The sequence below is a fragment of the Polypterus senegalus genome, chromosome 7 (genome assembly GCF_016835505.1).
Source record: "Polypterus senegalus isolate Bchr_013 chromosome 7, ASM1683550v1, whole genome shotgun sequence".
Lineage (NCBI taxonomy): Eukaryota > Metazoa > Chordata > Cladistia > Polypteriformes > Polypteridae > Polypterus > Polypterus senegalus.
This window is the reverse complement of record NC_053160.1, coordinates 119,176,350-119,198,508: the sequence shown is the minus strand read 5'-3', so window position 1 is coordinate 119,198,508 and position 22,159 is coordinate 119,176,350. Positions and strand designations below refer to the sequence as shown.

At 38.0% G+C, this 22,159-nt stretch overlaps 1 protein-coding gene across 2 annotated transcripts in view; it reads right to left on the bottom strand.

Annotated features, from left to right (window-relative positions):
- The window catches only part of tet2 (tet methylcytosine dioxygenase 2), a 132,066-nt gene that overhangs the window by 27,116 nt on the left and 82,791 nt on the right, over positions 1–22,159 (bottom strand). For both annotated transcript variants that reach the window (XM_039759189.1, XM_039759190.1), the window contains exons 3-4: positions 13,862–13,952; positions 1,187–1,280 (exon numbers count right to left, since the gene is read on the bottom strand). In XM_039759189.1, the coding sequence (XP_039615123.1) occupies positions 1,187–1,280; positions 13,862–13,952 (185 nt within the window). The remainder of the gene's footprint in view (positions 1–1,186; positions 1,281–13,861; positions 13,953–22,159) is intronic.

The following is a 22,159-nucleotide window of genomic DNA, read 5'->3' as shown; positions in this document are numbered from 1 at the left end:
AACTTAGGAAGCAAGACCCATGAGACGGTGACTTTTCATTTACAAACAATTTTAAACAGATTCACGGACATCTAACCTCGCAGTTGTTGGAATGCTTTTAGTAAACACACTTCATGTGCTTCCAGCTCTTAAAAAATGGTATACGTTCTAGATGGCATGTGAACAACTAAGCAACGAAGAAAGAGCAGCGCATTGAAAAGAGACACAAAAGTGTTGGAGGGTAAAGAAGGCAAAAAAGGATGCACAAGAGAACAATAATAATCTATGTGCAAATTCAGAAAATAAGTAAAGTTATAATCAGCCCAGACATCCCGAGAGAGACATTTTGATGTCCAATGAGAGACACTTTAACATCCTGCAAGACAAAGCAGTGAGCCGAAAGGACAGCTGCTGTTCAAGGTTTTAAATGATTGATGCACAGCGCTACAAGCAGAACATGCAGCTCAGCAGCAGAAAGACAGCAGCTGATCCATCCACATCCCCTTAGCTTGCGTTCAGACCCCCCTTCACAATGCGAGTGGCAGAGACGCGAAGTGGCTGGTGTGTGGCACGCCCTGGGGTGGGGTGAGGGTGTGGACTCGCAAAGTGAGATAGATAGATACTTAGATAGGGGAAATTCACATACTCCAGCAGCAGCATACTGATAAAAAAAACCAAAAAAAAAAAAACAATATTAAATTAAAGAGTGATAAAAATGCAGATAATAACAGATAATAACTTAGTATAATGTTAACGTTTAAGGGTGGACCTGATGAGTCGCATAGTGTGGGGGAGGAACAATCTCCTCAGTCTGTCAGTGGAGCAGGACAGTGACAGCAGTCTGTTGCTGAAGCTGCTCCTCTGTCTGGAGATGATACTGTTTAGTGGATGCAGTGGATTCTCCATGAAACATTTATTTATATATAAATGTAATAAATGTATATAATATATATAAATGTACTGTATAATATAATATAAAATCTTTTTGTTTCTGATACTCTTTGATGAAACGGCCAATATAAACTGAAAACAGGAAAGAATGAAAATTTGACCAAATACGCCTTAAACTTTGCTTCTATTTTGTTTTAACCATATTATTTTTATAAATTATTTTATTTTTGAATAAGCTGAGTTATAGTTAAAATGAGCTACCCTTAAAATTAAAGGCTTATCAATATATTTTACACTAACAGTGTCCCAGACTTACCCACTTAGCAATTGGACATCCTTGTGCGCTCTTCCCTTCTTTCCCAGTATAGACAGCTTTTTCAATTCTAATAGCTTTTCCTGATTCACCAGACCTTTTAAGGAAAGAATAAAAACCTATAAGTATACATGTATATATACACATATACACTACCCGTCAAATGTTTAAGAACACCTGGAAATGTGCACAGTTTAATGTCTTAATGTTTAATGAAGTCAAGTCATATAACAAATAAACAATGGTAAATAAAAAAATAAGCCAAGGAATCATACAAAAGTTTATTCAATTTTTGATTCATCAAAATAGCCACCTTTTGCTGATGTAACAGCCAAACTGTGCTAACCCTTTTGATTCATAATATCTGTCACTCTGTGCTAGTCACCAATACTGCCTCCAGCAAAAGATCCCCAGACTAACACACGTCCTCCTCCATGTTTAAGAGTTAGCTTTCAACAAGTAGACGACGTACAAACACCCTGTGTGATGAACTGAAGATTTCAAATTTTCATTCATTGATCTATAAGACATTCTTCCAGTCTGCAGTAGTCCACAGCCGGTATTTTATCCTTTAAGGAATAGATAGATAGATAGATAGATAGATAGATAGATAGATAGATAGATAGATACTTTATTAATCCCAAGGGGAAATTCATATAATCCAGCAGCATCATACTGACACAAAAAACAAAAAACAAACAAAAAAAATGCATGTAAAAACAGACAATAACTTTGAATAATGTTAGCATTTACTCCCCCGGGTGGAATTGAAGAGTCGCATAGTGTAGGGGAGGAACGATCTCCTCAGTCTGTCAGTGTAGCAGGACAGTGACAAAAGTCTGTCACTGAAGCTGCTCATCTGCCTGGAGATGACACTGTTCAGTGGATGTAGTGAATTCTTCATAGTTGACAGGAGTTTGCCTTTGCCCGTCGTTCTGCTACAGATGGTAAACTGTCCAGCTCTATTCCTACAATAGAGCCTGCTTTCTTAACAAGTTTGTCCAGGCGTGAGACGTCCTTCTTGTTTATGCTGCCTCCGCATTACAATACTGCATAGAAGAGGGCATTCACCACAACCGTCTGGTAGAACATCTGCAGCATCTTATTGCAGATGTTGAAGGACGCCAACCTTCTAAGAAAGTATAGTCGGCTCTAACCTTTCTTACACAGAGCATCAGTATTGGCAGTCTAGTCCAATTTGTCATCCAGCTGCACTCCCAGGTATTTATAGGTATGTACCCTCTGCACACAGTCTCCTCTGGTGATCACGGGGTCCATGAGGGGCCTGGGCCTCCAGTTCCTTGGTCTTGCTGGTGTTCAGGTGTAAGTGGTTTGAGTCACATCATTTAACAAAGTCTTTGATTAGCTTCCTGTACTCCTCCTCCTGCCCACTCCTGATGCAGCCCACAATAGTAGTGTCATCAGCGAACTTTTGCACGTGGCAGGACTCTGAATCGTATTGGAAGTCTGATGTATATAGGCTGAACAGGACTGGAGAAAGTACAGTCCCCTGCGGCGCTCTTGTGTTGCTGACCACAATGTCAGACCTGCAGTTCCCAAGACGCACATGCTGAGATCTGTCTGTAAGATAGTCCATGATCCATGCCACCAGGTGTGAGTCTACTCCCATCTCAGTCAGCTTGTCCCTAAGGAGCAGAGGTTGGATGGTGTTGAAGGCGCTAGAGAAATCCAAAAACATAATTCTAACAGCACCACTGCCTCTGTCCAGGTGGGAGAGGGATCAGTGTAGCATATAGACAATGGCATCCTCCGCTCCCACCTTCTCCTGGTATATGAACTGCAGAGGGTTGAGGGCGTGGTGGACCTGTGGCCTCAGAGGGTGAAGCAGCAGCCGCTCCATGGTCTTCATCACATGTGACGTCAGAGCAGCAGGCCGGAAGTCATTCAGCTCACTAGGACGTGATACCTTTGGGACTGGGGTGATACAAGATGTTTTCCAAAGCCTCGGGACTCTCCCTTGTTTCAGGCTCAGGTTGAAGATACACTGTAGAGGACTCCCCAGTTCCAACGCATAGGCCTTCAGCAATCGTGGTGATACACCATCTGGACCCGCTGCTTTGCTGGCACGAAGTCTCCTCAGCTCTCTGCTCACCTGTGCTGCTGTAATTGTGTGTGAGGATGTCTCACCTATGCTGGTATCAGCAGAAGGAAGGTTTGGATGCAGTACTCCGAGGTGAGAGTGGGTTAGGCTGGTCAAACATGTTAAAGAAGTTGTTCAATTGGTTTGCTCTCTCCACTTCTCTCTCGATGGTGGCTTTCTTACTGCCACTGCCACTTACTGCCACTCACCCTGTTAAACCTGCATCACAAAGTCTCACAGTAGAAACTGAGACTTGTTTTTTTTTTACCTTTGTTAAGCTTTGCTTGAAGCTGTTGTGCTGTGAGGTGCCTATCACACAAGCTGGTGACCCTCAGAAACTTATCTTCTAATTGGGTTCTGATGTTGGGTCTGGCAGATTTCTTCCAGATTTTTCTTCCAGTTTCCATTTGCCTTTGGATTGTGTAGGGCACCACACTTACTGACACTTTAATTTTTTTGAGTTTCTCTAAATGAAAGAGTGATAATATTCTGTCTCATTCATTTGTGAACTGCCATTTTCTTGCCATTATCACTAGTATTTACAACTTTCTACAGTGTAATATTGTCCAAGTACAACTTCAGAGGGTGTAGTAACACAGTCTGTTCCAACTCTGTTTTAAGACAGACAGGGTTTTTAAGTAATCAACAGAAGTTGGGACACTTGTGATGGATTCAAGAGTGCTTGTGAAATGGCATAACTCACTAGGAGCTGCCAGAAGATGGCATCAGGAAGAAATCAGCGTGCACATTCTGTGAAAAACAGAATGTTTGAAAATGCTCAACAACAATGAACTTGTAAAAAGAAAATGATTTGACAGAGGTGGAATAATATTCATAACAAATCTTGTACGTTAAGTGATTGATTCATCTACACGGAAAAGCCTTGTGCTGTCTGCCAAAATGTTAGTGTTTGATAGCATTATGTGTAAAATGCTGCTTTGCAATAGCAATGATTTCAGTATGTCACAACCACCCATTTCTCAAATTTTGTACCAAACTTTAAATATCCTTACAGTGCGTGAAATAATGTGCATATTTGTACATTTTCTTAACTCCATGTGAGGTAATGTTAAAGCAATCACACAAATGAAGATCATTGCACCAAGTGTGGATGAGTGTACACATGTGAATCGCAAGCAGTTTCGCAGTATTAGTACACAGCTCATGGATGCAAACTGTATTTTAGTAGCCAGCATATTACCCTGATCATAAGCAGGCCTGGATGGGTGATAGACAGAGAAATGTCACACAGGTACACTAAGCTCTGCATTCCAAAAACCCTTGAATGTTCCTGTTACTTTTTACAAGCCTGAGAAGGTTTATGAAAACAGGGGGAGACTCTTGGAGTGTTATGTAAATAGAGCTTTGCAGAAGATAATGGGAGAAAAAGGAAAAAGACACAACACGGTACAATCAAAGATGATGAGGACACTGGAAATGTGAGAGTGACTTCAGAAACAGTGCAAGAATAGCAGTGACTAGTTCCAGTAACTGTCACTTTATGAGGTGTTTTCCATTGCTATAACAGTGGGAACGTTTCATCTGATTTATCCATTTATCATCCATCTATCCATTTTTAAAATCCACTTTAATCTGAGCAGGGTCATGGGGAAGCTGAAGCCTACCCCAGAAAGCCTAGGGCACAAGGAAGAAACAATCCCTGGAGCATTCATTGTTAAATAAACGTGTGCGATTTTGGGCTTTACTCTCATTTAGTATGTGTGTATAAGTCTTTCGATCTCAGTGTTTTTTGCAGAATGGCAACAGTTACATTTCTATCACTACTTTGTATGTTATTATTATAATTATCTTTGATATAAAGCCTTAGTGTTATTATCAGAAAACTAGAAAACATCATAATGATTTTTAGTTTGTGGCTTGGGGTGTCATGAAGTAGTAACATCATTTTCATTCCTAGCTAGTAGCTGTAGGATGCTTTGTAAATACTTTTTATGTTCTACTCTGAGGTAGAACAAATTCTTATCTTAGCGTGGCTTTTAGTGCAATTCCTAGGAGTAATTCTGCAATGCTTGATAAATACAGGCCCTGGTTCTTCACCTTATTCCAGTTTTGTCTGTGCATGTAAACACATTCAGTGTCACACAAAAAATGACAGGAAGCCTTACATATGCCATTAGAGACAATTTGGTTTAAAATGGTTATAATCAAAACAACATCATTAAGTGTACACCTCATAAATGCATGAGAGCAAAAAGATAAACAAATGTAAGAATAAATGCAAAAAAATTATATTTCTTACAATATTATGAAAGAAAAGGAACAATTTGTATGATTAGGAAATGCAAAAGTCATATCTTTCTGTAGGTTTTTTTGTAAAGAGAGGCCAAGAGCAGTGATAACTGACAGTCAGGGGGTTCCAAGAAGGCAGGGAAACAGAAACACTTTTTGTGGGCCCTGGGTTTGTGGGGGGGAGCACAGTACAGTCAGTGAAGAAATTGTTTTTGTAACAGTAGCATCAGTAACAATATCAGCAAGAGCTGCAGCAAAAATTGGGTGGGACAACAGAAAGTGGGCCATTATACAAATCAGCTCCCTGCTTCCCCCCTTCATGTCAGAGGATAAAAGCGGCCTCCCACCTCAGTCAGATTTCAGTTATTCTATAATGGCTGACCATGCAGTCCTTTTAAAGATAGCGGTCTAAAATCCATGAGAAATGACATGCAGTGCAGCAAAAAAGACTCAACAGTCTTGCAATTTTGCCCATTGAATGTGAGTATATTTGTCAAATAAATTATGTGGATGTCATTAATGACTTTACAAATCTGACAGTTTAGGGGTGGATTCTTTAAAAAATTACTGTGGAAAGATAGAACCTTTTATTTATTATATTTGTTTCACATGATGTTGAAAGGAGGTTTTGTTTCATTTGGTTTGCAGTGTAACAAAATACGACCTGGTAATGTGTCATATTTGGGTCAATTATGCAATACGTGTTTGTAACGGCCCTCGGAAATTCTAGGAGCGTTGAGGTCACCACAGATAAGCATTAGCAGAAAAGGCTACCCTTAATCTAAAAGGATGGAGTTTAAAAGCCAAGATTAATCCAATATTGTAAGTGTTCTTCCTAATCAACCACCTGTTCAAATAAATCAAATACTACATTTTTTTTCCCTAAAAGGGTTTTTTGGGAGTTTTTCCTTGTCTTCTCAGTGAGTCAAGGCTGGGGGGGGCTGTCAAAAGGCAGGGCCTGTTAAAGCCCATTGTGGCACTCCTTGTGTGATTTTGGGCTATACAAAAATAAATTGTATTGTATTGTACAAATGAAAAAATGCTTAAACATGAAAGATATTATCACATATAATATAAAATATTTCAAATATTGTTGGAAGTACTTAAATCTGAAGGACCAGCTATCTTGGTCAGTCAAGAATTAGTCTTGTGTCTGAAAAGATATTGTTTGCTCAAAGCCATTTGTATTTTTGTTTCAATTATACACAGTTTGCCTATGGGTGCCCCAAAACGTCATGTGTTTCTACTTACACGTTTCACTAATATTCTAAAGCTTTATGAGGAAGTCAGAAGAGTACTGACTCCAGTATAATATACAATACTTCTTTGACTTCATAAACATTCAGATGATGAACCCACAAGACAGGCACATTTTCAAAATGCAGCTATCAGGCCTTCAGGATGCAGTGCCCATGAGGGAAAAAGGAACAATGGGGTATTGTACGTATTAGTGTCCAGCTTGCTTTTCTTTTAATGTATTTGAATGATTTAAAGAAAAGGCAGAATGGCTTCATAATGGTTTGGATTTCTGCCTTACAACTATAGAGTCCTCCTTCCAGTTTCTTACCTGGGCACTCTCTATATGTGATTTTCATGTCTACTCTGTGTCTGTATGGAGTTTATCACTTAACTATATTCTGGTTGTCAAAGCACACCCACAAGACACACATCTTAATTCAATTGGAATCTCTAAACTAATGCAAGAGCATTGATTGCTGCCAGGGCTCAATTTTGGCAGGATAAACACCAGCAAAGTGAACTGGATAAGTGGGTTAAAATTGGATGGATGGATTGATTGATATAGTAAAAATGTAAGTAACAAATTGACATATTTTCTGATAACACAAAACTAGGTGATTGCAAGCAATACCAAAAGAGCAGTATGCAACTCTTGCTTTGTAAACATCTTGCACAGGGGAAATAAGGTAAAGATTATAATAAAAAAACTGAATTAGTCATCTAAAAGAACACCACATGGATGAGTGTGTTGCCAACCTCAAAGCTAAAAGGGGAAAAACCAGCATTATCTGCACTGCAGTCTGCTGCTGCTTGCTGTTATTTGAGACAGTTAAGATATTCATTTAAAACGCTGCCTATCTTGATTCATTACACTACTAGATAGGTTTCCCACCCTCCACACAGGAAGAATGTTGGGGAAAATTGTGTAGCCAGCATTATATTTTGATGATATACCAGACAACACCGTCTGATGACTGTTCAAGTAAATCTATTTGAAATCAAAAATGAACCCATGAATCATCTTGTTTACTCGGAAACGCTAACAAAGCAAATGCTGCTGGCCGTGCAGCCAACCTACCTACTGTTATTAGCAACCAGAAAGATGACTGTGATGAGAAACTCATTCGAATAGCAGGTAACTTGTCTGCACTTGGAGCTACACAAAAAGAACACTGCTGCAAAAATTAACATACCTACAAATTGGGCAGCCATGGATGGTGCAAACCTTATTATGCTTGTCTTGTGCTTTACCATATTTATTTTTATTAATTGAACCTCAATTACTTACTGGGTAAGTGCTTTTTCCTGATGGGTCCAGTGAGTTTGGTTTAACTTTCATGCCTAGCCGTTTTTTGTTTTTTTTGTTGCATAGTACTCTGCTTTTCCTCCCAAAGACCTAAAAGTTGCATTTATTGGCCAATCCAAGTTGGTATGGTGCATGCTTGTGTGAGGCTTTTTGTGTTAGGTATAGTCAAGATGGGTTCTGGCCGCTGTGACCCTTAACTGGTCTGAGCATGTTATTTCTTCTAGGTTGTTTTAGCTGTATCTTGTGCCAATTGTGTATACTGAACAAATCAATATGTACTGCTATTCATTTTATTTTGTTTGTTTGCAGATCAACTGGCGGCTAAAAAATGTGGAGCAAATGGTGTGACTGGATAAACACAACCTGACAACATCTGTTAAGACATAACATCCTCTAGCTACCAGTATTCACTTGGCTGCTGTGGAACTGAGCCTGCTGGCATGTGGTTAGAAAGTTGCTGGCATTGGTTAGCTGTGTGAAAGGCTTTCACTGAGCAATGCCAACTCTTCATTATTAGCAGACCGTTGACAGTTTTGGAGCAAAATTGACCCCTAACAGTGCAGAATATGTTGCCTTTTCAGTTATTTTTTTCGTTTTCTCCATCAACTTAACTTTTATTGCTTCTTGATTGACCATTTGATGTTAATTTTTTTAAAGTAAATTAAGAAAATAGGTGGAGATGGTGTTCCCTGAAGAGGCATTAGCTCTCTTAGAAATGTGTTCCTTTGAAATTGTGGCATATTAAATAACTAAATACTATCGTAATATACCAGAAAAGGCGATATCCCTCCCATCGTGATTACGGCGGTACAAGAATCACATGAGAGAAAAATATCTTTTAGCTTACATTTACTGACAGTTAACGCGGTTACAGATGGGAGGCAAATGTACAGACTTTTTATCCAGGTGGGAATCTGGATCAACACAGCCTGCCATTTTTCGTCCCCATGCTGGGAGGTTTTCTTTATGTCAGTATATCTGGACAATACTGTTATGAGTTTTATTCACATGTGCATGTTAAATTTGGCACACAGGGGCTCAGCAGTTAGAATTGCTAGCCAAGCATTGGATTAGATAGCCAAAGACAACTGGAGGCTTGTATAGTCAGCTTAAACACAGAATAGGGTATTTCTGTCCTCTGTCAGCACAAAATCTTCTTTCCTTATTGGGAGAATGAGAACCGGCACATAAGCACTATGATATTTCTGTATTTTGTGGAGGAGGAATTCAGCCCTTGTTTGGAGACAGAGAAGACCAGCAAGTTGAAGAAGAACAGTATAAAGGCTTGGACAGCAGCCAGACCCTTCGAGGCTGTGTCGACAAAGTTTGAAAAACCTCCCAGCGTGGGGACGAAAAATGGCAGGCCGTGTTGATCCAGGTTCCCACCTGGATAAAAAGTCTGTACATTTGCCTCCCGTCTGTAACCGTGTTAACCGTCAGTAAATGTAAGCTAAAAGATATTTTTTCTCATGTGATTCTTGTACCGCCGTAATCACGATGCGAGGGATATCGCCTTTTCTGGTATATTACGAAATTATTTAATTATTTAATATGCCACAATTTCAAAAGAACACATTTCTAAGAGAGCTAATGCCTCTTCAGGAAACAGATGGTATTATGTGTCAATGGTGCATTTAAACAAGTGAAGTTTACTATTTCCATACATTATCATTTGTCATACATAGCACTGGAGAGTAACAGGCAAGTATAAGGTTTGCAAAAGATGAGTAAAGACACTGGTTCCTTTTCAGCCTTTCCTTTTCTTTTCTCGTGCACGGAGGGTATAATACTTCTTTCTCCACCTCTCTCCCTTTTTTTCTCCTGCCCCTACTAAGACATTTACTCTGTCCAAGGAGAAAGCAATCAATTAAGAGATCACAAAAAACTGAGCTGAATCATGTACAGTAACACAATTATTTGTATCAATATGTCTCTTACACAATTTCACTGCCTCTGTACATGTGATAATACTGCTACTACTACTTTTATATATGTTACGGGTAAAGCCAGAAAACTGGATAAACCTAGCATTATCTGGATAAAGCTTGCAATATCCAGCAGACCTGGGTAAAGCTACAATAACATATGAGTTTCTAACTTTCCCAGGTAATCTTTTTGGATGATGCACATTTTACTTAGGTAATGCTAGGTTTATTGAGGTCTTTTGGATAATGTGAACTTTACCTGTGTTACGCTTGGTTTATCCAATTTCTAGCTTTAGCTGTAACGTATATATAGAAAGTTTTGGTTTAAATCTAAACCAGTCTGATATTTGTTTATTTGCAGTGAAATGAACCTCACATTTGGAGGTGCTTCCAAATGCAGGAGATGCCAAGAAGCTTGGACAAGCAAGGAAAGTGCGTTAAAGGTAAGCTGAATAAACCAGAGATGTGTAAAAAGCAGCAGGTCTGCTTACGAAGAAGATGAACATTTACTTATTTAAAGCTTGAAAGAACCCAACTCTATGTGTTTGTTGGGATGGATTTGAGGTTGAAACTCTTTGCCAGTCCCTCTTAGAAATGGAGGAGTGTCATGGAGATTTTGGTCAGAAAAAGGTTATACCTTCATGGCATTTTATCTTACAAGCACGGAAACATTAGGGGGTGGTCTTCTTTTTAGATTTCCCACAATAAGGAACTTGCTCATTTGATCTTTAAAAGTGCAGAGATAAGCACATTATTTGCTCTTTAGATACGAAATTTGGGAGAGGGTGCATATTTATAAATAAATTATACTGGACAAAGCACTGCTTTCCATGGTGTTAGCAACTTGACAGGATAGGTACTTCTGTATTCATGGAAAAAATAGAAATGCTCCATTTTAGACAAAAAAACAAACTTACCGAACATTTTACATTCCTTTAGTCTCGGGGCTGCTCTTCTGATAGCCTCCACCAAATGTTATGGGAAATCCACTTTGCTTTGTTGAAAACAGTTTAACCCTATTCATATTAAGTGTGTTATGGTGACCACGTGCAACTTCAGATGTTTGTGCAGGCAAATATTTAAGCACAGGTGCCTCAGAAAGCACAATCGTGTGGATCTCATTCTTACTCAAAGCATTAGCATGCACCCCATCTTGTTTGAAAGGCAGGAAGAACTGCACATGGTGTTCTTGTTCCGTTCTCATTCCACCAAGCTTTTGAGCTTTTTCATTAGTTGGCAAATTTGTGCCTGCAGAAACTTCATAACTTCTCACATGCAGAAAATGGTCAGTCATTTGTGCCATAAATCCCCATCTCAAAAATCAGTAGCAAGACATGGTGCAATCAGATAGTCATCTCTGCCTACAGCAATGTCACCTTATGATCTCAAACTTCTAAATAAACACAAGAAATTTAGTGTATGCTGAGCCAGAGTTTTGAGTGATGCGAAACAGAAGCACTAGCTGCCCCCTTACTTCCTGTCTGATGATCATGAATATGTACATGTGACATTTTAAGTTAATAAATGTGTATTCATTGTGTGGTGTTGTGCAGAGTTAAAGGGCATGTTCACTGTTTTTGGCCTTTGGGTTCATCTCATGGTAACACCATGTCTTACAGTGTAAATTATTTTTGTATTTTTTATGTGTCTTTTGAAAAATAACATTAAACTTTACTTTCACCCCAATTCATACATTTTATGTACCTCCACACTGGAAGATGAGTTTGTTTGGTTTCTTGTAAGCTTTCTAAATTCCTCTGTGTGTTTGTTATAGGAAAAGCAGTAGTATTAAAGTGTTTTTAACACATTTGCTAATATGAATGATAGAGTAAGAGTAAGAGTAAAAATCTTTACATTTGCACTTTATCAATTGTATGGGTTTTACTTCAGTTAATCTGAACAGGATTAAGGAAGTTGAAAATTCAATAATTTTGACCAAAATAGGTTTCTTGGGCTGAACCTTTATAGACAGATAAATTAGTTCAAAGATCACTTAACATTCTCAAACTCACTTAATCCGAACTCAAGTACACATATCTAACTTCAGATCCTAATGCTTAAATTAGCTTATAAGAAAAGGCAGGGGACTGAAGGTTAAGTAACTATATTTCATTTTTATGGGCACCACAAAAGTGAGACTTACAGATGTTATGTATCAAAATTGTCTTTGTGATTGGAATATTTATTTTATAATTTACTAAAAAAACACATAAATACTGTAGAATAAAGAGAACACAATAATACTAGACAGTGAAAAACAATCAATGGTCATGGTCTACAGTAGTTTGAGAATGCCTGTTCCTTAGTTGGGATGACATTCTCATGTGTGAATGCTATCCTCCTAGGGTCAGCTGTTGATGTGTTGTCACACATGTGGGATTTGGAGACAGTTTATGAGCTCAAATAAGTGTATGTTCCTGCCTGACCAGGGGTTGGCGCTTTCCTCTAACTCTTTATCCTCCTTTCCTGCAGAACAACTGAGGAACCATCAACCTAACAGTACTTCTGATCCCCAGACAACAACCTAACAGTACTTCCCGTTCCAGTCCCAAGAACCCCCCTACTCCTGATGTCATTTCCAGGGTCAAGATGCCACTCTACCATTAAATCACTCCCTGTTTAATAATTATATTTGACAGCCATTTTGTAATCTTCTCAGTTCTGTTTTGGACTCCTGTCAGTAAAGACATATCTTTCACTCCTACATTTTCAAGTATACGGGCTGGATCCCCAACTCTTTTGCATAGTTTTGTGTCTTTTCTTACAGTTTGAATGAGTGATTCCCATTAAATTCCTGGGATACTCAAGCCATGAATTCTATGTGTTACAACAGCAAAAGTTGCTTATTATTATCAAAATACAATCATTGTCTGAACTGTACATACTATACAGACCTGACATTACATGTTATTTTTAGCAGCATCAGACAGAAGGATAGAACCATTCTTGAAGAGGCTTACAGTCAGTTGAGGTTCATACACCATGTATCACTTATACTGAGACATAACAGATAATCTATTAGTCCCATCTTTGGAATTAATACAGGCTTTAGTTTTATGTTTCATCCATCTATTATCTAACCACTTATCCAGTTCAGGCTCATGGGAAGCTGGAGCACATCATAGTAGCATCAAGAACCCATCTTAGATGGGGCACCAATCCAACGCAGTGTGCGCTCACATCCATGGACACATACACACAAGGCAAATTTACTTCCAGCATTTAGTTCACATACATATCTTTAGGATGTGGAAAAAATGAGAGTACCAGGAAAAAAGTACATGCAGACATAGGAAAAAGATCAGTCTCCACACAAGCGGTGTACTGTAAACCCATAGAGACAGAGATCCTGCCTTTTCCTGAATCTGTAGCACCATATTACTCCCAAGTTGCCAGGCCTTTTTTACTGTATTTCCCCTTCTTTGTGCAGTGTTCTGTCAGATCAGACCGTCAGCTTTTAAAATTAAATGGGTCTTTTAAGGTGTTATTAAACAGTATGTCCTGGAATTAATGCAAGAGAACTAAAAAACTGGGAGATAAGAAATGTGAGGTAAAATCGTTGTCAAGTAGAGGCAAGGTCAAAGTAAAGTGAGCAAACAAAGTACAGGGGGCAAAGCAAAAGTCAAAGTCAAAGCCAGAAAGAGTTCATAACCAAAATGGAACCAAATGCTAATTCCTGGTAACGTAATAAATGTGCCTAGTCACATGACTAGTTTCCTGCATTGTGTACATAACATAATGGGAATGAAAATTACATCACATTCAACTGGAAGCCACACTTTACTTTGGAAAGCTGGATTTAGTGCCTTTGCCCATTCTTCACATCCATATCATTACAATTATATTTTATACTTTACCTGTTTTCTATTATTTTTCGGATAGCTGCAACATTTGGCCCTGCCCCAAGGTGAGTATAATAGGGGCCCTCATCCTTCTCACTGATTTGTTCTGTTGAAATAAAAAAACAGATAAATGTTAATTATGATTTAATATATACATTACGTAATAGTATTTAAGAATAAATATCATCTTGACTCAGTGTTATTGTGGATAAATTAAGTGAAAAACATTTGCAAGTTTGTTGGGTTGAATCGGCTGTTCCTTTTAAATGTGTTCTAATTTTCTAATTATAACCCAGAAGGAAACTTGAAGAATTAGTATTAATGTTAGTGCAATCATACAATGCGGACTCATTCAGGAAACATGCAACAAATCTATATACCTTTCTTTCATACAGCACCATTCATTAAAAGAACAGTTATAAAACAATTTACTACCACAACAACATTATTAGTTTCTTTTTAGCTGTAATCATCAGATGAAAGTGGTGCAGTGGCTGGTGCTACTCCTCTGTGGATCCATCACCTTTGGTTCTACTGCTATGAATGATCATTGTCTTTTTGGAGTTAGCATGTTTTGAATGTAGAGTATCTGCATGGGGTTTTCCAGCTTTCATCCAAAATCTCTAAAAACCTGCAACATTATTTTAATTGGTGATTGTAAACTGTTTGAGTGTGTGTGCCCGAGTTGGCCCCACAATGGATAGGCAAATCAGGGATGTTAACTGATTCAAACCCAACTAATCATTCTCAAGCTTTTTAGTCTAAGGCAGGTTCAGAGGGACCTGCAGCTGGAGTCGGCACAACAGTGTTTTAAACAAATAATAGTTTCACTTATCGTGCTGCTATGTTGTTTCTTTTAATTTTAAATCAACCAGCTTTTAAATATTATCAGGCCTGTTTGCTACAGAATTCTTTTTTGGGCCCATTTTGATTTTTTAATAATTATGGCATGGTCATACAGCAGCACAAAAACACAATTTTGGTCTTGAAGGGGTATTTTATATATTCTGAAGGTTTACTTTCTTTGTCCTGGTTTTAATCTGAGCTAAATTCTGAGCTGAAGTAGTCCTTTGAAGAAGCAGTAGTGCTATTTTATATTGTCTTCATTCTGCTATTTGATGCTAATTCCTATAAAATTAAGAACAAATGCTAACAAGGGTGCAATATTTCAAACTGAATGCAGAAAAACTCCTACATCAAATCGAAAATGTTTCTAAATGTTTAGCATTATTTTACTAAATGTAAACTATTAATTACATACATTAAAGCCGTGAAAGACACACATTGACACCACTTCTTTAAGTCCATATACAGTAATTCCTCGTTATCCGCAGAGTCCATTATGAAAAGTGTAACCCATTTCACGACACCCAAAGTTTACTCATGCCTATACATGGCAATGGACAGCAGAAATAAAATTCCAAAAGGCCTACTGTGCAGAAGTCAAGTGTTGGGATTAAGCAATAATAAATCTGTGATGTCCTAATATGTCTGGGGCTGCACGTGCTACACAGATTGTGTGTCTAAGCGGCACCAAGAGGTATGGGTAAGCTGTTCAACCTATTCGAAATGGGGATGGAGCTCGCAATTGTTCCACACAAATGAGGAATTCCCAGTATGTGTGGGTCATATGCCTGGACTGATTAAGTCCCAGCCCTTTGTACACACTGCCCATCACTACGGTTTATTCAGTTCCTCGGATCAGCTTTACTGCAGTCACTCACAGCCTCTGATGAAGCACCTAGAATATTATTAAACTTGATTTTAGAGGAAGAAAAAGTCATAACAAGGTTTCCTTCTGTGGAAAGATCATTACCAAACCTTAAGGTGTGTAGGTAAGGCGTTTACTGTCTGCCAGAAAGATATAATGTCTGTAGATAATGTCAACAAGTCCAATTTGCCTGTTAAAACAATTATTTGACTCCTCACTACTGTTTACATAAATAAAATTTGTTTTATAGTGAAACACTTGAATAGACTTCTGTTTTCAGTGCTGTCCAATTCTGGCCAATTGCTCTTCACTTCCCAGTAGCTGTTAACTTTTTATTGTTACCAAATAGTACTGATGTGTTGTACCGTGTTAGCCATTATGAACACAAAACACACTCTTAGCTAGCTGAGTTAGCACTGGATAAGAACCACTGTAGTTTTGCCACCAAGCAACATTTCCATTCAAATGAACATAATAAAAGGGACCAATTATTCATCAACTGCAATTAGTACCTATTGATGGAGTGGCTCAGTGGTTTGCAATTTCACAATCTTGGGTTTCTAGTCAGTACACTGCCTCTCAGTGTTTGGATGTCCTTTCATTTGTGTATGCTGGTTTTCTTTCTCCATCTAAAAGATTTGTGTAGACTAATTGGTGACTGTAAGTTTGTGCTGTATGGATATCTGAATGAGAGTGCCCTGTGATGGCTGGTTTTTACCATTTCAGATTCCCATGAGTAGTGACAAGAAAAATGATTTGTATGAAACTGAACACTTAAAGAGTTTCTCACAAAAAGATTTGTGCAGCAAAATTTCTCTGCACGCAAATTATATACCATTGTATATCTTCATCTTGTCTGCAACCGTTTACTCCATGTACAAAAGGAGAGCACAGTTTGTTTTGTTACAGAGCATGGTGTATGGCTGTAAAACAAATACTTCCAAGTACTTTGCTGCTACTAAAAGCCATTGCTCTAAGTATGTGTCAACAATCAAATTACAAAGTGGGGGAAACTGAGTGCAGATGTTACTTTTGGTGTTACCTTCTCCCACTAAATGATTGATGTTAGGCAGAACCAGCTGCATGAATGTGTAGCCGGGCAGTACAGTGGTATTGTGTGGAGCCACATGGAAGGGAGCATGGAATTTCGGAATGGCCACAGAGGGTGCCTGAGAAAAGACAGAGTTGTTCTGGCTGCAGTGTAAGCTTTAGGAAGCAATATTCTTTATCTTCCACCTCAAAATGCTTTAAAAACTCACAGAATCTCATTTTGCAACTATAAAATCGCATGCAAATCAAATGTTAGAGAAGATTTTGAAAAATTGTATGCAAAACAAAATTCTCTTTTGCTCATCAGTACCCATAAGCAATGGGTATGGTGGTTTGAAGACTGATGGATAGAAGATAATAAACAAGTCATATTAGGTTTGAATACACAATGGGCAGTCGGAAAATCGAGAGTACACCTTATGAGAAGGATTTAGGAGTCATAGTGGACTCCAAGCTATCAACTTCCCAACAGTGTTCAGAAGCCATTAAGAAGGCTAACAGAATGTTGGGTTATATAGCACGATCTGTGGCGTACAAGTCCAAGGAGGTTATGCTCAACCTTTATAATGCACTGGTGAGGCCTCATCTTGAGTACTGTGTGCAGTTTTGGTCTCCAGGCTACAAAAAGGACATAGCAGCACTAGAAAAGGTCCAGAGAAGAGCGACTAGGCTGACTCCAGGTCTACAGGGGTTGAATTATGAGGAAAGATTAAAAGAGCTGAGCCTTTACAGTTTAAGCAAAAGAAGATTAAGAGGTGACATGATTGAAGTGTTTAAAATTATGAAGGGAATTAGTATAGTGGATCGAGACTTGTATTTTAAAATGAGTTCATCAAGAACACGGGGACACAGTTGGAAACTTGTTAAGGGTAAATTTCGCACAAACATTAGGAAGTTTTTCTTTACACAAAGAACGATAGACACTTGGAATAAGCTACCAAGTAGTGTGGTAGACAGTAAGACGTTAGGGACTTTCAAAACTCGACTTGATGTTTTCTTGGAGGAAACAAGTGGATAGGACTGGCGAGCTTTGTTGGGCTGAATGGCCTGTTCTCGTCTAGATTGTTCTAATGTTCTAATGTTCTAAATCTTTATATATTTTTTCCCTAAAGAAGCCCGTACAGGCCTTAGATCCCCAACTACCGTATTATCAGGACATGATTTGGACAGTAGACCTCTAGATAGAAGCTGTCAGTATTTTTTGTCAAAAGTAATTTCTTCACTAGAGATGATTTCTACAATGTCCTCACTTCACCACTGCTTGATGCTAGTGTCCATTGCATTGGCAGTTTGATAATGAATTTCATTTTCGAATGCTACTTTTGTTACATTGATTTTGTACAATGTAGTAGGACATTGTAATTAAAATGAAATACTTTGTGCACCACTGAAATCAAGATCTGCCAAAAAAGTAAAGCAGTAAATTGTGTTATAGTGAATTGCAGATTCTTTTGTACTATGAGTAGAAGCACAATTTTGAGTTTTAAAATAACAGCATACAACACAGGGATGTCTCTAGTGTTAAGATGAATTCCAGTGAAATTACCAACATGCAAAATTTTATATCCTGATGAGCAAAACTAAATTTACACCAATTTTAAAGTTCAAAGCATATAGGATTATAATAGATGTTATACAGTGCACATGATGTGTGAAATCCTTAAAAATAAACAAAAAAAGCTGTTGGCCCAAAAGTTGTTTACTGACATCATTAAAAATATCAAAGATCAGGTAACTTTTGTTCAATGCCTCTGTGTGTCATACTTGTACATTAAAATACCAAAAGGACACTGACACCCAAGGTAAAGTGCCTGAGTGACACATTTATTTAGCTATGAAATACTTAGAAAGCTTTTTTATGGCTCATATTGTCAGCTCAGTTTTCCCTATTCTGTAAATCCACAATTATTTTTTTATTGTGGTTATTGTATGCAGCTGGATGCAGGATTTCTTTTGAGTAGTAATAAAGGTAGACAAAAAAAAAAAAAAAATCATCAGTGCAGATGTTTAACATCAGAGCTCTTGTGGGCTTCTGCCTCAGCTGCAGATGGTGTCCACCTCACACCCACAATTATATAGCTGAATATAGCAATAAAGAAATAAGGCCACAGTGATAATACTGAATGTAAGAATCACATAGAAGCTCCACAAAACAGACAACTGTAAAATGTCCCTAAACATCACCAAGGCAAAATAACTCTTTAGTGACTTAAGGTGAAACAGAAGGGAACAACACCCTGGTCAGTCATCATCCATGGAAAAGCAGCAGAACCTGTCACAAACATCAGAGTTACTGGGTTACAGAGATGAGATTACATCAAAAAATCTATTTTTACTGCATCTGGAGTAAAGTCAGTACCATTTTAAAAGACTTCAGCCACTCCTAGGGCCAAATGTTCTCACACAGAAAGTACTCTAACTCAGACTAGTAGGTTTAGAAACATTGTGAGTAATTAGGACATTGTGATTATTTAACTGCCATCCTTTGCAAAGATTTAAATCTTACTACACTGCATAAGCTTACCATTTCGGTTTGGGGTTAGACTGCCATAGGGTGAGGTCTACTCCTAAAGCCCAGAACTAGCAGAATCATGGTATCAAGTATTATTGAGAGAATTATTGGGATTTTATGTTTCTTTTGTGATTTTTTTTTTTTGTCCATTTCTGGATTTTGTCATTGAATTTCGGACAGGCTGTGTTTGCTTTAGGGTTCTTTTTTTAGGCAAACCATTTATGCCTTGTTTTCTGTCCTTTTTTCCTGCTACAACTTTTGTACTTTTTCATATATAAAGCAACTTCTTTACTTTTGTCCTTTAATCCAGAGGATTAGAGTTATCCAGGCATGTAAAGAATATTTTTGAGTGTCTTGAACTTTAAAAACCTAAGACCTATTTTGGCACTGAATTAGGGGTTAGGCTGCCTGGGGTGAAGTCTGCTCTTGAGCCTCAGAACCAGCAGAATCATGTTCTGTTTTTTTCATTTTGAGGCCTGCTAATCCTTCTTATCTATTCTGGTGTTACTGAAACAGCATAGGTTGAAAAAGAGATGAATACTCAGTAACCAAGTAACATACACAAATGCACTCTAAACCAATCTGTAAAGGAGCAAGTTTTTTTTTTTCAATCTTGAAATGTTCAATATGCACCCATGTGTCACAAGGCACACGTCAATTTCATAGTCTAATGCATAACTGATCCTTTACATTATACAGTATTGGGGTAAAAACATGAAAATAATTAACAGTAACACTGCAATTTGGTGCACACTACATGTTCATATGACATTTAGCTACTGAGTATTACATTTATGAAAGTGTATATTTCTTTCTGAATCACTCAGTATGTGCAGCTACAGTCTAATGGTTTTAGATACGCTTAATCAAAATTATCTCTTTTTCTGACTTCCTCCCAAAAACAAACACCATGTGACATTAGGTATAACTGATTAATCTGAAAAAGTTTCCCACTGTAGGTTCCTGTGTATAAGAGGGTGCGTCTTGTATGCGACTGTAAGTACAGTCCTTGCCTTGCACATGGGATAGCTGCCGACCCCTTCAGACTTTGTTCTATAAGTGCATACAGAACCTCTTTGGAGGAATTTTCCATGAAAATCAACGAAAAGAAGAGCTCACACAAATTTATTTCCAATTAACATTGGCAAGTTAGTTACTGTGTGCTTCACATAGATGTTGGCATTAACAGATGAAGATCTAATATATAATTTGTCAAATAGAAAAATACTTCAAATAATTGAAGAGATCTGTCTTTGAGTATATTGCAAAAGCAATTCACCTTCTAAATAAATATGTATTTGGCATTGCTAAGGCGACTTATGCCAGAAATATCCACCAAGGTGTGTCCAGAGCAGAAATTGAAGGCCTGGAAAAGATTCTAAAACTGCAATATCTGTAAACATTGTCAAATATGAGGGCATAGTGTGTCTCATGTGGACCGAATAATTGAACACTTGGGGGGGATTTGAGAGCAAGGGTTACATAGTATATAGTAACAGTTTCTGTTCCTGTTTCCAGGCCGCATGAAGTCCCAGCATAACATAACTGACATCAATTCTGCTTGATCATGATGTCTCTTCCACCCCAGTCTTTATCAAAGAAGACAGACACAGGAAGTCGTCATCATTCGGCCAGCGGCTGGTATAAAGTATATATCTCTATATACCCAGTAGACAATGAATCTTCTTATCTCTATAACCTGCTTCAAACTCGGTGTTTTTCCTACATTAAATAGGATTTCCTCGTTTGGGACCCAAACTCTTTTCATGTATCTTGGTTTGCCTTTTTTACAACAAAATAACGAAACGTCCATTTGCAATATTTCATGCTTCCATTTCTATTTAGCAGAAGAACATTTCTGTTATACAGACCCTGTATCAAAATTTTTATCATTTTCATAGCTAAAGGAACCACAGAATCTTTTCCAGAAATTTGCACAATGTTTGTTAATATTGTGCGATATGGTTGCCACAGTGATAGTAAGAAAGACCACTAAGTTGAAATACTAATAGCAGATACTCTTCTGATTTTTTGCTTTCTCTGTAGTTCCAATAATGTGGCTAAAACTATTGTCACAAAACTATTAAACTGTATTTTTTTAAGACTAAAAATTCTGAAAGGAGTACCTTTTGGAGAGGTAAACTGTATCGTCCTGCCAACATGGCTGTCAGTGTCAGAAAGGGAAAGGACCGGGAGAAGTTTTGTGGTCACGAAAATGGGCACTAGTCAGTAAGCTGAAACACACATCTGAGAGAAACAGCAAAGCCAAAACAAGAACAGAGACTCATAAGGTCAAAGGAGTTGTTAACTCGAAAAATTCAAGTGTGTAACAAAATATAAAAAGGTTTGTGTTTTTGGAAATTTGGATGATCTTCCAGATATACTGGATAGGTGGTTAAATACTGTCACGGACCGACACAGTCAGACCAGTGAGACTTCTAGTAAATGCCCCCTAGCAACCTGTGATTGCATCTTCATGACGAAAGTTCAAAGTAGCATTAAGGTAAAACAGCAACTAATACTTTTTTAATCAATTATATAACTTTATAAAGAAATCAGAATAAAATAAGAATCCCTGGGTTAAGGGAACCTAAGAAAGCTTAAGTTTAATACGAAGGGTCAATGAATTTAAATGTTTTAGTTATTATTTTTTGCGACTTGTGTGCATTAAGGATTTGTTTGGCCATCGAAAGTGGCTATCGGATCTGGGGGGTATTTTTTGTACGTGGATTACTCATTTAGCCAGATGTAATTGTTGATGATTTGGAATGATCCTGGATCTGTCGGTTTTTCGAAACTCTTGCTGGATGTGTTGTCATAGCAGCACATCCAAATCCTCAAACCTGCTCGGAACAGGTTTGTTCTATGTAAACAAGGGTTAGCTCACACACTTAATCAGTTTCCGTGCATGGAATTCATTCAGTCATGGTTTCACCATTCATGTATGAGCAACCAATTGATATCGGAGCGTAAATTATAAGAAGAAAATTTCATATAGAGAGGGTTTTGCGCGATTGGCAAGATCCTTTATTGTTCCCGG